The sequence below is a fragment of the Canis aureus genome, chromosome 18 (assembly GCF_053574225.1).
Source record: "Canis aureus isolate CA01 chromosome 18, VMU_Caureus_v.1.0, whole genome shotgun sequence".
Classification (NCBI taxonomy): domain Eukaryota; kingdom Metazoa; phylum Chordata; class Mammalia; order Carnivora; family Canidae; genus Canis; species Canis aureus.
The window spans coordinates 53123368-53139302 of NC_135628.1; the positions used below are offsets into that span (position 1 = coordinate 53123368).

A 15935-nucleotide genomic window follows, 5' to 3' on the forward strand; every position below is an offset into this window, starting at 1 on the left:
CTTGCCTCTGTCCTAAGCTTTTCTGGCAAGGTGAGGGCCTGACTTTAGGTGATCAGTTCACTCAGAAACTTTTTGTGAGGGCCTTCACTGTCGGGGGAGAGGATTGAGGGCTGTGGGTTTCCTGGGAGCCTGCCTTGCTGTTCTGGCCAGCTCACTGCTGTCTTGGCATAACCATAGTGCAGTCATTTTCCTCATGTATACAGAGAGAATTAGTGAAAAATGGAATAAGACTACATGACTGCCAGTATGTAGTGCGAAGGGGAGATAAAAGGCCCTGCTCCCCCAATCTTTCCTTGACTTCCCTGTTTGTTACCTATCACATTCCTTGATGTCATGCCTGCCATTGTGAGCCGACAGGCCCTCCCTGGCCTGGTGGACAGCCTGTAAGTCAGGAGGGGAAGTGGAGCTGTGGAGGTGGGGGGAGCAGTGGTCACACCAACATCTTGAAATTGGGCTGGGTCTGCGTGGAGCCCCAGAGATGTTCCCCAGCCCATTCTTCCCAAGAACCAATGAGTAAAATTAGGGGCCTCCCACCTGAGGTCAGGGAACCAGGCCCTGGAGTGGAACTTGGGGTGGAAGATGGCCTTCTTTGTCAACTGATTCATTCTCCAGAATTCAACTTGTTCTCTGACTCAGTGGTGTTTGAAAGCAACTTTATCCAGGTACCCGTGTGCAGCTCAGAGCCCACTCTCTTTCCCTTTCCAAAACTTGTTCCTGAAGGTTGGTCCAAAGGAGCTGTGGCCTTGGAAAGCCCTGGGGAGGAGAAGGAAGCCACTATGGCTAGAGACCACCAGAGGGTCTGGATCCCAAATTCAGCTCAGTTTATGCCTACAACATCATGGGGCTCCCCGCAAGTCATAGGCTTTCAGGAAATAGAATTATACCCTGCAAAAGGGTACATTAGAGCTCAGTCTCCAAGCAGGGTCCATATGCACCCTCTCAGAATGTCTGCTCTGAAATCCAACTTCCTCTCTCTGGGATGGTTTGGAAACAGCCTAGTTGGAGAGCCAAGCCCCTAGAATTGGCCTTGCCCAAATTCTAAATCTCCTAAAGGATAGTGATATGGCCAATGGAAGTGACCATTTTGGGCCTGGGAAGCATGGGGCCATTGAGAGTATAGGGTGGTCATTTTAGCTTTTGGCACATGGCATATGGTGGAACATGTGACTCTTAGTCTTGGGGTCGTGAGTTCAAGCCCCACATTGGGGGTAAATTTTACTTTTAAAAAATGCATTACATCTCACTGAGGGGCTGCCCGCCTCCCTCTAGAAATCTAGCTGGGACCTGCACACCTGTGTTGCTTTGCAGGTGTGGCATAACCAGCTCCTCAGTTAGCAAACTGTGTGCTGTGTGTGGGGCAGAAGATGTAAAGAGAGATTAGATAGTGTCCCTGGCCAAGGAGCTTATGAATTTGTCAATTTAGAGGGCATGTTATAAAATGGTAACTGCTAAGAAAGCTCTGTCGGGTGGTTTGGAACTGCTGATCCCTAAAGCATGAGCAGAGAGAGGGGCGCCAGTGTCTAGGGAGTTCAGAGCCCTCTTTCGACTTTGGCAGTTGAAGAAGCCTCCCCCAAAGAGGGGGTTACACCATTCTTTGAGGTATTGCTGAGACTCTGGTAAGTGGAAGAGCAGGGGGAGGACATTCAGGCCAAGGTACTTCGAGGACCTGGGTAAAGGCAGGAGGCTGGAATGCACAGGGAGGGTCTGCAGTCAGGAATCCCTGTGACGGAGTCATAAAGCAATGAGGAGTTACAGGAGAGGGTGGAGACAATTTGAGCTTAGCTTGGAGACGCATTCACACAACAGCAAGCTCCTCCCTTACAAAGTCCCCCAGATTTCAGAGAGCCAGTTCATGGCTCCTGGTGCTCCCTGGTTCCTGCACTACTCCAGGGGGCTGCACAGTGGGGCCATCAGCTGGCAACCTAGTGGAAGGTGTGCTCCTTCCTAACACAGTCTCGGTGGAGAAGGAAATTCAGACTCAGGATACCAAATTCCAGTCCTTTCTATTTAGGTGTGATATTTTGACAGGAGGTTTACTCTCTTAATATGTTCCCTTTGACCTGATATTAAAATTGTTTAGATTCTCTGGATGGATACGTAGCAACTCGGGCAGCAGAAAACTCAGACTGTACTAGGGAGGAGAAAAGCCTGCCTGCTGAAGCTGCCCCATGGGGGAATTAAAAGTTTGAGGGGCACCTGGGTGGCACAGTCAATTGAGCATTGTATTCTTGGTTTCTGCCCTGGTTGTAATCTTTTTTTTTTATTATTATTAAAGATTTTATTTATTTATTCATGAGAAACACAGAGAGAGGAGAGAGAGAGAGAGGCAGAGACACAGGCAGAGGGAGAAGCAGGCTCCATCAGGGAGCCCAATGTGGGACTCGATCCCAGGTCTCCAGGATCATGCCCTGGGCTGAAGGCGGCACTAAACCGCTGAGCCACTGGGCTGCCCCCTGGTTGTGATCTTGGGGTCGTGGGATCGAGCGCAGCATTGGGCTCCATGCTCAGCACAAAGTCTAAGATTCTCTCTCCCTCCTCCTCTGCCCCCCTCACTCATGCTCACTGTATATTAAATAGATTAAATAAATCTTTTTAAAAATGTTTACTCGAAAGGATCCAAGTTACACAGTTAGGTGGCTCTCTTTCTCCCCTCTCCTCAGAATCACCCCTCTGCTATCACCTCTAAGAAGCATCACCCAAGAGCCCCGGTGATGCCCCGGTGGCTCAGCGGTTTAGTGCCGCCTTCAGCCCAGGGTGTGATCCTGGAGACCCAGAATCGAGTCCCACATCAGGCTCCCTGCATGGAGCCTGCGTCTCCCTCTGCCTGTGTCTCTGCTTCTCTCTCCTCTCTGTGTATTCTCATGAATAAATAAATAAAATTAAAAAAAAAAGAAGTATCACCCAAGAACATTTATTTAGCACTTACTTTTAATATGTGCAGCCCTGTGTTTTATAATACATATATGACTCTCATTCCACAACATGGGCTCCAAGAAATATTTTTTTCTTCCTTCAAAATAAAAATAGACTTTTCTAGGAGCACCCTCTAGTTAGGTTTGCGGGAACTTAAATTTCAGTCCTTCCTGTGGCTTTCCTCTTGTCCCCAGTGAACATGGCTGTGAAATGGTTCTGATGGTCCTACAAAGTCTAGAACATTGGGACTAGGTCCTCTGGTCTTGGGAACATAGGGGTCACCCTTCAAATGTTCCTTACCCTGATCCCTGTGGTTCCTTGGAGGCTTCTCTGCCCACTCTGGACAGTGAGGTGGGGGTGTCTTAGCTGAAACGCTGTGTCCAGTGCCAAGCATCCAGTCTCCCTGTCTTTCCACAGCCTCAGATGCTGCAAGAAAACAGGTTCTTAAGTTTATTCAAGATCCGGCAACAACCTGGGCCCTCCCTGATGCTGGGCTGCCTGAGTCTTCCCCATTCAATAGCTCTTTTTTTTTTTTTTTTTTTTTGGTGCCATTCAATAGCTCTTACCTCACTCTCCTCCTCTTCTAGAACTTTCTTTACACAATCTCCCTTCCAGATCATTAGAAACCTGGCTGGCTTCTTCAACCCAAGGATGAAGGAGTAAAATGTCGATGTCTCTCAGCTTTTTCTTACTAATGCATCTTTTTAACATTAAATAAATGTTATACCTAATGAGGTTGGGCCAAGCGTGAGGTAGACTCTTGATTTTGGTCAGGTTATGATCTCAGGGTTGTGGGATCCAGCCCCACAAAGGGCTCCCTGATCAGTGTGGGAGTATGCTTGTCCTTCCCCTTTCTCCTTTGCCCCCCTCCCCATTTCAAATAAATAAATAAATAAAAATCTTTAAAGCTAGATAAAACAGAGGACACAAAGAAGGGTAACACAGTTTCCTGTTACCAGTAAACTGATTTGTCTGGGGAAACCCACACAAAGATGGATGCTGATCATGGCCCAGCCCAATATACTGCACACCTGCAAGAAACCCAGGTGCTCTAAGCATGTCACCAAGTTGAAGTGCTGCAGCACTTGTATTTGTCCACCCTGTCTTCTGCTTCTCTCTGACCTATGTACCTGGGGCTGATTTCTAGGTCACTAAGCCCGGGAATTGGATGGATGTCTATGAAGGGTCTACCACTGTGATCCTTGGGGTGACCTCCTCGGTGCCCTCCTTGCCACTTCCCAACGTCCTCCTGATGGCCAACGTCACCTGGCCCCGGGGTCAGTTTCCCTCCTGGAGCACGCCTGATTGTGCTCCAGAGGTCACCCTCAGCAGGTAAAGTAAGGCTTGAGGGAGGGGCCAGAAGAGGTGGGATGACCGCATTGTTTTGCAGTTGGATTTTAGATAAAAGAAAGGACAGTGTGTTCATGTATAAACTATGTAGAATTCATTCATTAATTTAACAAATGTTTATTTAGTGTCTGAGTGTACTAGGCACTGTGCTTGGTGCTATGGGTATAGAGTACTAGTCCCTGTCTCAGCCTGGTCTTTGAGGATCTTGGCTCTTATTTATTTATTTATTTATATTTATTGCTATTGATTTATTTAATATTTATTTATCTCTATATTTATATATTCATATTTTTATTTGTATATTGTCTTTATAGATATAAAAATCTATGTATATTTATAGACTTAGAGGGTTCCCCTCCCCCCAAAAGGTGAGGGGTATGAAAATCAGATGGGATTATGGAATATTCAAATTGAAAAAAAACCTACTGGATGTATAGAACATTCATTCTTCTTACTCTCAACACAGCTAACTAGGATTTGGGGCAGAGATCTGGAAATGGAGTCAGAACACCTCAGTTGCGGGTCCTACTTATGAAGATCTAAACTTTCGCAGATCAGTTAGCTGTTCTGGCCCTCAGTTTCAACATCTATAAAATGGAATTAATAATATCTTTCTTTCATCAAAGGGTTGTTGTAAGGATTGAATGAGATGTTATGCAACGACTATCAGCCATTATTATTGATGTGGGCAGGTTCTTTAGTGACAAAGGCCCTGGAAGTCAGAGAAGAGTTGTTCTTGGTAATCATTCCCCCTTGTAGGCTTCGAGCTTTCTCCCAGGGGCATCTCCCCTAACCCACTCAAGCAGAGATAGGAGGGAGCCTAATGAGGATGGGCCAAGTGTGAGGTAGGCACCACATGATTGATTGAACTGGTGAGCTTTTTGCTATGGGAATTTCCTGGTTGTGTCTAGGATTCTCCCCCTGAAGTTTGTGGAGCTACAAATCTGTGACCGGCTCCAACGCATCCTGAGGGTTAGGACCGTGACTGAAAAGATCTACTACCTGAGGCTCCACGAAAAACATCCAGAGGCTGTGTTTCAATTCTGGATCCGCTTGGTGAAAATTCTGCAGAAAGGTCTGTCCATCACCACCAAAGACCCGAGAATCCAATTCACTCACTGCCTGGTGCCCAAAATGTCCAACAGCTCCACTTCAACAACAGTAAGTGAGGCTTCCAGCCAAGACCTACAGCGAGTCGGGGGCACAGGGCGCACGGCACCTCAGAGGATGATGGATATTAGAGTCTAGTGTTGTAGGGACCAACTCCATTTTCCATGGCCAATGAGGCACACACCCTGAACTGAGGTCTACAAACATGAAAAGCAAATTCATTTACTTTTCCTAAAAAAGAGCTATAAAGTGCTTAACTCACTTAAAAATTGTTTCGTCGGGTTTTCCCCTCCCAATATTATAAAGAGATAATACTCACTGAAGAAAATTAGAAAATTATAGAACAATTTCTCCCACTTTTTCCCAACCCCACGCAAATCACTTGGAACATTCTGCATATTTCTTTTCCTTTCCAGTCTTCCATTTTATTTATTATTCTTTTTCTTTTTTATTGTTTGATTTTTTTTATTAGATTTGGCATTAAAGTTATGCTGTCTTCTTAACATCAACTGAAGAATTTTGCATGTGCTTTCACATCATTGAGTATTTCAAAACTTTGAAAACATTTATTCTTTAAAGGTTAGAGGCTAGATTGAATTTGCTAAGAGTCCATCTTATCCAGGTTCTATCTATCTATCATCTATCTATCTATCTATCTATCTATCTATCTATCTATCTATCTATCTATCTACCTATCTTCTCCAAGTTTTTATTTAAATTCCAGTTAGTTGGCATACAGTGTAATACTGGTTTCTACTAGTTTCAAGTGTAGAATTTAGTAATGCATCACACACTTACAGCACCTGGTGCTCATCACAAGTGTCCTCCTTAATCCCCATCAACCTTTTAACCCATCCCCACCCACCCCTCAAGCAACCCTCAATTTGTTGTCTATTGTTAAGAGTCTGTTTCCTGGTTTTGCCTCTTTCTTTCCCTCTGTTCATTCGTTTTGTTTCTTAAACAGTTTTCCATTTTAAATTAATTTTTACTTTATAGATTTGAGGATATTAAATATATAATGTTTCTGAATGTTGCTTTTTCGACTTAGATTACATCAGAAGCATTTTTCCATTTCTTTTTAAAGCTCTTTATGCACATCATTTTGATAATTTCATGCTGTTCAGTAGTTGTATGAATGAATTAAAATTCACTTTGCCATTCTCCTATTATCAGCCACTTCGAATTGTTTCTAACTTTTCATTATTGTAAGTGATGTTAAAACAAGCATTTATGTGTATGGTCCACATTTCTGATTGTTTCTCAGAATAGATTATTAGAATTCAAAGGGTATGAACATTTTTAAGGCTCTTGATATATATGGCCAGATTATTTCCAGGAAGCAAGCTCATGCAGAAGTATACTCTGCAATGCCTTCCAACATACAGAAGGCTTTTCCTGGACCTGCTTAGGGAAGAGGCACAGAAAGAAAGAACTTAATAGGCTGGATTGCCTAAGACTTTCAGATTTTAGTATCTAAACACGTTCCTCTTGTGGAATTAGGTATCCTATGGCCTCTTAATGTTTGTGAGCAGGAGCCATAGTAGCCCATCAGAGAGAGGAGGTGATCCTGCCATGGTTCAATTGTGGTCTGAGGATTCTGAGGTTTAATGTTTAAGGGACATTTCCCAGGTGTAGGCCCAGGTGTAGTTTCCCAGGTGTAGGCCGGAAGATTCAAGTGAGTTCCTTCAAGGTTCTGGCCTGAGGAGGTCAAGAACTGTCCGAGGGCAGACCTGGTTATCTGACTGTAAATTTCTCCACCCAGCCTGAAAGCAGCCTCCCGTCATCCACTCAGCCCAGCGAAAACTTCATGCTGTTGGCAGCTGAGCAGACCAGTGGCAGTTTCTCGAATATCTCAGGAAGACCCCAGCTCACAGCAGACAGGTGGGGTCCTCCACACCGGTTGCTCCAATATCCCTTCCCGCAGCACTGAGCCATGGGTGGTGTCAGTGACACCCTCTGCCAAATTATCTCAGTTCCTTCTTTTTATTCTAGATAATTATGTGAATGACTTCTCCCCTTATTTTTATTATAAGCCTGTCCTTGAAAACAGGGTTTGTGGCTGATTGGTCTGAATATATCCTAGGCAAATTGTAGTGCTTTCATATAGACAGTGCTCAATAAAAGGAACGAGAGATGAGTAAATTAATTCGAAGAAAGTTAAGCTAATAAAACAGGCTTAGGGAGTTAAATATTCACTATCTCCAGTCCCAGCTCATCAGGATTCCCTGGGTAAGACAGTTCTGAGTTCTCTTTACCTCACTTATCTGTTCTGTAAGATGGACAGAATAAACAGTAGGCCAAAGTGGAGATGGCTCCAACACCATTTACTAATTTGCTAAGTAATTATATTGGACTCTATGCAACAAGTGATGGAAAACAAAAGCAAAAACATGCAACTAATACATTGAACAATTACTACTTGAAGGGTGTAATCAAAATGTAAATGTATTTTTGTTTCCCCCCTTTTTTTTAAATTTTATTTATTCATTCATTAGAGACAAAGAGAGAGAGAGAGGCAGAGACACAGGTAGAGGGAGAAGCAGGCTCCACACAGAGATCCCAATGTGGGACTCGATCCCAGGACTCCAGGATCACACCCTGGGCTGAAGGCGGTGCTAAACAGCTGAGCCACCCGGGCGTCCCATTGCTTTCCCTTTACAATTTCTTCAGTGGGAAAAGTTTTCTTCCTGCCCCTAGATAAAAGCTGGTTCTCAATTCTGAAATTAAAATGTCTGGTGCCTAATAATGATCAAAAACTCTGAACTGTTTGCACCTTCCCTCAGCCTGGCCTCATGTTCAGATGGTCCTTTATAGTGGGCACTGGGTTGTCACTCCTCTTGTTCTCTTTCTTAATTTGAAAGCTCACTTTTTCTCTTAGGAGCTTTCTTGGGTTCTTTGAAGTCCCATACCTGATACTCCTCTCATGCCCCACTGCAACTCTGGTGATGCTCTGACACCTTCCTTTCATCTGGCCACCACCTCTTGGACCCTGACTCTGCCGCCATCCACGCCACCCAGACACTAGCGGTCATAGCCCCTTTGCCCTTTAAGGGAGTCCCCTTGGGCAGGACTTGTCATGGCTCCAGGCTGGCTCCCACTCTCTCTTTCTGGTATGGTCCACATTTGACCCTCAGGAAATGTCCTCTTAGATTTGACAAACCACTGGACATAGAAGCAACTCCTCTTCACTCTGCCACCTAAGAGACCCTGCCTTCCATCTTTCCCACCCTTCAGATTTCCTGAGTGGGAGCTCTGCCCCTCCCTACTGGGCCTCCCAGGACCTCTGGGGCCATGGCTCAAGGTCCCTGGGTGGTCCCGGGAAGCCCTTCTCTCTCAGATTGAGGGGAAAAGGCAGCAGCTTTAGACAAAGGACTTTCCATGCTACCTTAGCCTCCCTCTGGGGCACCGTCCCAATGCCAATGATGGTCATGCTGGGTTGGTCTCCCAGGTCACTGTGTGCCTTTATGTGTGCTTTCCAGGCTTGTTTTTGGTTTTGTTTTTAATCTCAAGGTAGTTTTATTGAATTATATAAAATCTTCTTTGGATACTCTATATGTATTGGATCATCTTTGCTTATCTAATAGAGCTGTCACTTTCTCTTTTTTTCTTTCTTTAATTTCTGCTTTTGTCCCTTTATTTCTCTTAGGGCATTATCCGCTTTGTATGCTCTTGTATTCTTTCTGGTTTAGGCTTCATTTTGGAAATCTTCATTTCTTTAAAAATGTCTAATTCTTCAGTTTTATCACCATGTTTATAAACCTTTTAAATTCTGAGTTGTGTTGTTCTTTCATATATTCTATCACTTTCTTAATTTCTTTCAGCTCATTTTGAAATGCTGAGTTGTGGTTTTCACTTGTTTTGCTGGCTCATCTTTTTAGTGTGCTTTCATTGTCTGTAAGCATTTATTATGCTTCATATACTCTTTTTTTTCCTTATATAATTTTTCACAGGGTTTGATTACTCTTCTGATGGTTACTTCTGATGTGAAATGATTTTTCTGAACTTTGGGAAACGAGGGTGGGTCAAGCTTTCTGGTCTGGGCTCTAGGTTGTCTTTGTGAAGTGTTTACGGCCTTGTGCTTTCTAGGCCTCCTGGGGCTGCGTTCCTCTTCCTGTCTTTAGCTGATCTCTCTCTCTTTTCTTTGCTTCCTCAATTTAGACCCCGTTTCCAATGGTTTTTCCTTAGTATGAGGCTGTGTCTTACAAGAGAGAATGTTAGATGGCTTTGAAAGTTCATAAGGCACGTATTGCGCCAACCCCTTCCGCCTTTACCACAGCCAGACCCCTTGCACTTCCTCCCAGTTTCCTCCTTCTCAAACTGTCCTGCTGCACTTCCACTGAGAACCTGTGGGAGGTTGGGAGCTCTCCTGTTTTCAGATACATCAGATGCCCTGTTGCTTCTCTTTGCTCCCTCATACACAGATGTGGACACCAAGTGCGTCTTGATGCCCTCTGTAGCTGAAATTGTTTATCACGAGCTTTTTCTCCAGCAGGTCTTTATCTGTGAGCCTGAATAGAAGTAGGAAGTAGTTGATTCCCCACCCCACCCCCCCACCCCCACCCCCAACCATGATAAGTTTGCTTCCGTCAGGTGCCTCAGAGATATTACTGGCTCAGGAGAAATTTTTTTATATTAGTTTTTCAACTTGGGAGTTCTTGGACCATATGCCATTTCAGATTTCAAAAGAGCATAAGAATTTTCAGGAGAGACTTTCCTTTTGACTCAGAATCCAGGTGAATATAGATGAAGCTGTGGCACCAGATGCATTTCCTTCTGGTGCATCCTTTCACAGAGAAGGTGGCTTTGAGAGTTCTGATTTATGCAAATACCTCAGTCAAGTCCCTGCCTTGCTTGGGCCCAAGACTTTACCTCCTGTGTCTCATGGCCATGAAAATACCCAGGGCACAAAGACTGACAAGTCCCTCGGGCACCCCCAGCTTCAGCCCGCACTTTGCCTGTCTTTAATATTTGGCCCCTGGGATTTTTCTTTGCTTTTTGTGGGTTTAACAATGCCTTTAAAATTATGTGATTAGGGGCAGCCCTGGTGGCGCAGCGGTTTGGTGCTGCCTGCAGCCTGGGGTGTGATCCTGGAGACCCGGGATCGAGTCCCACATCGGGCTCCCTGCATGGAGCCTGCTTCTCCCTCTGCCTGTGTCTCTGCCCCTCTCTCTCTATGTCTATGAATAAATAAATAAAGTCTTAAAAAAATTATGTGATTATATTTTATCTAGCATTTCTAGGTGTTTTATACGAAGATTTTTTTAGATTATTCGGCCATTTTGCCAAGTGCTAGCTACATAACTCTAAAATTAGTTTCACTTAAAAAAAAACTCAGTGCATTCCTCTTTGAATAGTTACAGTGTGAGTGATTTTTATTTATTTATTTTTGTGCTTTTTTATGGTCCCCCCCCCTTTTTTTTAATTTAAAATGAGCATGTATCTCACTTAGAATCAAAATTTTTAAAAATTTGGCTACACTGTTTTTCTAGACACATTAAGTGGCTGTGACTTTTTTTAAGTTGTTAATGTTTCAGAGAATTGTCTTAAGGTTTTCTTTGGCTTAGGCTGCTGCCTGGCAGTTTATAGTAGGCATCAGGCAGATCCCAGTGGGCTCAGATCTCACCTTTGAGTCTTAACACATTAGGTTCACGACATATAAATGCGACACCTAAGGTTTGGAGGGGTGTCTGTTCCACTCCAGCAGAGCAGGCCTTAGCTTGAGCCTCTTGCCTGCTGGGCTTTCTCTGCTCAAGTCACTCTTGATATATTATACTGTATATGCATGTGTCACTGCCAATCATTGCCACATTCACATCTATGTTCAAGGCACGTGTACAGGAAATAACATAATTTTAAAACAGTTTTTAAATTAAATTCCTAACAATGCTTTTTTTTTTTTTCTTTTATTGCTTCCAACGACCTCAATTTCTGGGCTCCAACAGTAACACCAATGTTGCCATCAAAATAGACAATTTGGACAGCTATCAGACACCCGCAAGAGTGGTATCTCCAGTCAATTTGAACATACCCATGAGAGCTGCCTTGAGCCACAGTCTCTGGGAACAAGAGAATCCAGATGAACACTTCCTGCAGGCTCCTGTTGCCAGTTCCCTAGGAGAGAACCTTTTAGGACCCTGATACCTGGCCAAAACAGGGTGATCTTCCCTAGCTTCATTCAGTGCACTAGCTACAACCTCCTTTAATGCTGTTTTCCCACTGTGGGCCAAAAGACCATGGGAGAGGTATGATGGTGCTTATAACAAAGTGCTTCTGTACTTCCACCAATAAACCTCCAAGTGAGTTCCTAATTGTTAGAGGTTGTGCTCTGTGGGGCTTCAGGCTCGGGATGGACTTATTAGGAGCAGAATCTCACCCTCTAGGGAGGTAAGTGGGGAAAATGTTCTGCTAAGTTGAAACCCCAGAGCAGCCAAGCAAAGCCAAAATATCTAGTCTGGAGGAAAGGGCCAGGGGGAGAAACTCAACTTCCCCTTTCAGAAGGGCAGGGGAATCAGAGGCAGAACTGCTACAAGCCCAAAGTGAAAGAAATCCTGAGAGTGATGCTGACCAACTGGGAGATAACTTTGCATTGCCCCACTTACCTCAAGCAACAAAGTGAGCCTTTACCACCCCAACTGCCATGTTAATGTATAGATATGAAGGCTCACCCTGGGCCGTGCAAAGCTTGATTGCTAATAAAGATGTGGCTTCTGGTAGGGATGACGATGACCACCTGTCACTGGAAGTCCTACTTGTTTTGGTGCTTCCTACCCTGGACCTAATGGAAGCAACCTGGAAGATACAGTAACTGTGTATATCAGAGACAGAGCAGGAGCTTGGGCCAACCTCTGGACCAATGGCAGATAATCACTTGGAAAATATTACCACAAGATTCCAGAAATATTCATCAGGCTCCTGCTAGATGTCAGACACTGAGCTTGATGCTGGGTATGTTAGAGAGAAGGAGATGGACAAGCTACCTGCCTTGAGGGAGGATGCGGGAGAGATACTGAGCCCTATTCTGGAGACACAAAAAAGCCATTAAGGTCGACATGGTGGTTAAACCACTGGCCTGCAAATCAAGGCCAGGGGCACTTCTTTTCTAGAGTTCACATGAGTGGAAATAGTGTGATGGAGGGAAAAAGAACACAGCCATTCTCCCCTTGAGCACACTTGGGTGGGCTGAGTGGTAAATCCTGGCCTGACTGGGTCAGCAAAGACATGAGCTGAGAGGATGCCTAATGTTTGTGGGTTTCTTCTTGTCTCCCATAAAAAGAAAAACAAAAAAAATTTCCTTCCAGCATGTTACAGTGAAGCTGAGCAAGTGCTGATGAGGGACTGAGAGCAGTCTGAGAGTAGAACTTGGAGGCTGATGTGAAGGGTAACCTTGCTTCCCAGCTTATGCCTGTGGTCCTAGTATCACTAGTGACATATCCATGCTGCTCTTAAAGCGCCCCTGCATGAAGGGTCAATCAACTCCACTGATACAGTGTGTTTTACAAACATTTAGGGGATCTGCACCTTCATTTCTATTGCCTTGGTTTACAACTCCGTCGGCTCTCACCTAGATTACTGTGATAACCCCAGCTGGTCTCCCAACCTCTCCTCATTATAACAATACTAGCTAACTTTATTTTTTTTTTAGTTTTATTTTATTTTATTATAAAAGATTTTATGTATTTATTCATAAGAGATAGAGAGAGGCAGAGACACAAGAAGAGGGAGAAGCAGGCTCCATGCAGGGAGCCTGATGGGGACTTGATTCCAGGACCCTAGGATCATGACCTGAGCCAAAAGCAGACACTCAACCACTGAGCCACCCAGGTGCCCCACTAGCTAACTTCATTAGCAACTGACCATGTGCCAAACCCTATGCTAAGACTTTATAAAGATCACTTAATCCTTACAACTCATTGGGAGGTAGATACTCTTTAAAATATTATTTGTTTGAGAGAGAGAAAGAGAGAGAGTACAGCAGGCTCCCTGCTGAGCAGGTAGCCCAACAAGGGGCTCAACCCCAGGCCCCTGGGATCATGACCTGAGCTGAAGGCAGATGGATGCCCAACTGGCTGAGCCACCCAGGTGCCCCAGGAGTAGATACTCTTGTTAACACATTTCACAGAGGGTGAATGTGAGCCATAGAGGGGTTCAAGAATTTGCTTAAGGTCATAGAGGGAGTAAGCAGTGGGGTCAGGATCTGAGCCCAGTCTAACTCCAAAAGCCAATAACTCTGATTTCTTTCCAATCCACTTCCCTTCTATACTTCTAAAGAGCAATCTGTTTGAAACACAAATCTGACTACAGCTTCACCCTTGATAAAAGCCAAACCCTTTGATAGGAAATGACCAGGCGTATTTCTCCAGCCTTTCTACTTCCCCAGAGGCTGCTTCCCTCCCATCTCAAGTTCCTACCATGTTAAACTTAGTGCAGTTTCCTAAATGCACAGTGCATTTACATCCTGCAAGGGTGTGGCATGTCCTTCACTCTGCCCACATCACTTTCCTTGTGTTTCTTCCTATTGTTCAAGAGAACAATGGTTTAAAGTTTCTGTGTTTCCCTTTTATGAGGGCACATTATCTTTTTTTTTTAATTTTTATTTATTTATGATAGTCACAGAGAGACACAGAGAGAGAGAGAGAGAGAGAGGCAGAGACACAGGCAGAGGGAGATGCAGGTTCCATGCACCGGGAGCCCAACGTGGGATTCGATCCCGGGTCTCCAGGATCGCGCCCTGGGCCAAAGGCAGGCGCTAAACCGCTGTGCCACCCAGGGATCCCATGAGGGCACATTATCAGTGTAAATGGCCCAAGGTCTCTTCAGAGATGCCTAAGAGGAACACTCATGGTAGGCAGTTTACAGTATTAGTAATAGTGTTCCTAGTTAAGGATCCCAGGCTTCCCTTTATTCAAGGAGATGGGCTGTGAGCAGCTGTGGTTCCCTAACTGTATCCATGAGAGCCAGCTTTCACTTGATGATCCAAATGACCTGGGATCCCTGGGTGGCAGCAGCGGTTTGGCGCCTGCCTTTGGCCCAGGGCATGATCCTGGAGACCCGGGATCGAATCCCATGTCGGGCTCCCAGTGCATGGAGCCTGCTTCTCCCTCTGCCTGTGTCTCTGCCTCTCTCTCTCTCTCACTGTGTGCCTATCATAAATAAATTTTAAAAAACACAGAAACTTTAAAGAACTGTGGGCCACTGACTCTGAGTTAACACCAAAGGGGGACCCAAAATGCTACTGTGTAGTCTGCCCATCAAAATGGAATCCTTCAAAAAAAAAAAATGGAATCCTTCATAGTGTTGAGTAAAACATGGTTTCGAAGGAAAACACAAAGAGTAAGACAATTTGTCTAAAACTCTGCAATCTGGGACGCCTGGGTAGCTCAGCAGTTGAGCTACCTTCAGCACAGGTCGTGATTCCAGGTCCAGGGATTGAGTCCTGCATTGGGCTTCCCACAGGGAGCCTGCTTCTCCCTTTGCCTATGTCTCTGTCCCTCTCTGTCTCTCATGAATAAATAAAATCTTAAAAAAAAAAACAAAAACTCTTCATCCCTATCCAGAAACATGCAAGTGAGCAAAACAACCCATTTAGGTCCTGAAATCTGGCTTACATAGCAAGGATGAGCAGAGATGCTTGAGGCCCATGGCAGAGTGCCTCTCTGAACAGAGCAGAGAGTCACATTGTGCTGCACATTTGTTATTATTGGCCACCAGTCATCCATTCTCCAAGTTGTTCTCTTGAGAAACCCCTCAATTTCTCCTGAGAAACCACCCAGCCTGCTGCAGCATTTGATGAGATGTTCAGTTGGCCGCCCTTACCTGAATCCATGGAGCTATTCTGATGGCAGTGCATTCAACTCTGGCTCTGGCTCTGGCTCTGGCTTTTCAGCTGCCCCTTTGAATCTGTGAGCTAACCCATATCCTTCCAATAAATTCCCTTTGGTTTAAATTAGAGTCAGCTCCTTTTCTTGGCAAAGAACTCTAATAGCAAGTGACATCTGTTCTTCAAGAGTTCCTAGTCCCACCAAGGAAATGGCCGTGTAAACAATCATAATGGTGTGAGAAAGGCTATAAACAGGCACACGCAGGATGTGATAGGAGCGTAGAGCTCCATTGATAAGGTCAAGTATCATACCCATCAGTTATAATAAGAGGTGGAAGCCATTAAAAACAAGCAAATGGGGATCCCTGGGTGGCGCAGCGGTTTGGCGCCTGCCTTTGGCCCAGGGCGCGATCCTGGAGACCCGGGATCGAATCCCACGTCGGGCTCCCGGTGCATGGAGCCTGCTTCTCCCTCTGCCTGTGTCTCTGCCTCTCTCTCTCTCTCTCTCTCTCTCTCTCTCTCACTGTGTGCCTATCATAAATAAATTAAAAAAAAAAATGACCTGAATCATTGCCTCTCCATTTTATTCCTAGAGACCCTAACTCAGTCCTGATCTTTTAGTTGTCAACAGCCAAATCTAGCTAGTTCAAGCATAAAAGGAACAGCTGAAAGGATATCGAGTAGCTGACAGACTCTCTGGAAAGGCAGGAGAGAAATGCTTAAGGCTTCCAGTTAGGACAAGGAA

General features: G+C 44.8%; 1 protein-coding gene and 1 long non-coding RNA gene across 2 annotated transcripts; one reads left to right on the plus strand and one right to left on the minus strand.

Annotated features, from left to right (window-relative positions):
• Positions 1 to 389: 389 nt before the first annotated feature.
• On the plus strand, positions 390 to 11681 carry GARIN1A (golgi associated RAB2 interactor 1A). The gene is made up of 5 exons (XM_077857243.1): positions 390 to 662; positions 4061 to 4245; positions 5175 to 5424; positions 7136 to 7254; positions 11316 to 11681. Exons 1-5 carry the CDS (start codon positions 510 to 512, stop codon positions 11509 to 11511), a joined length of 903 nt encoding a protein of 300 aa, XP_077713369.1. The 5' UTR covers positions 390 to 509; the 3' UTR covers positions 11512 to 11681.
• Positions 444 to 3416, minus strand: LOC144289041 (uncharacterized). Its single transcript, XR_013357115.1, has 2 exons — positions 3214 to 3416; positions 444 to 753 (listed from the first exon to the last, which is right to left on the minus strand). It is a non-coding gene; the product is annotated as an uncharacterized LOC144289041 (long non-coding RNA).
• Positions 11682 to 15935: the final 4254 nt, after the last annotated feature.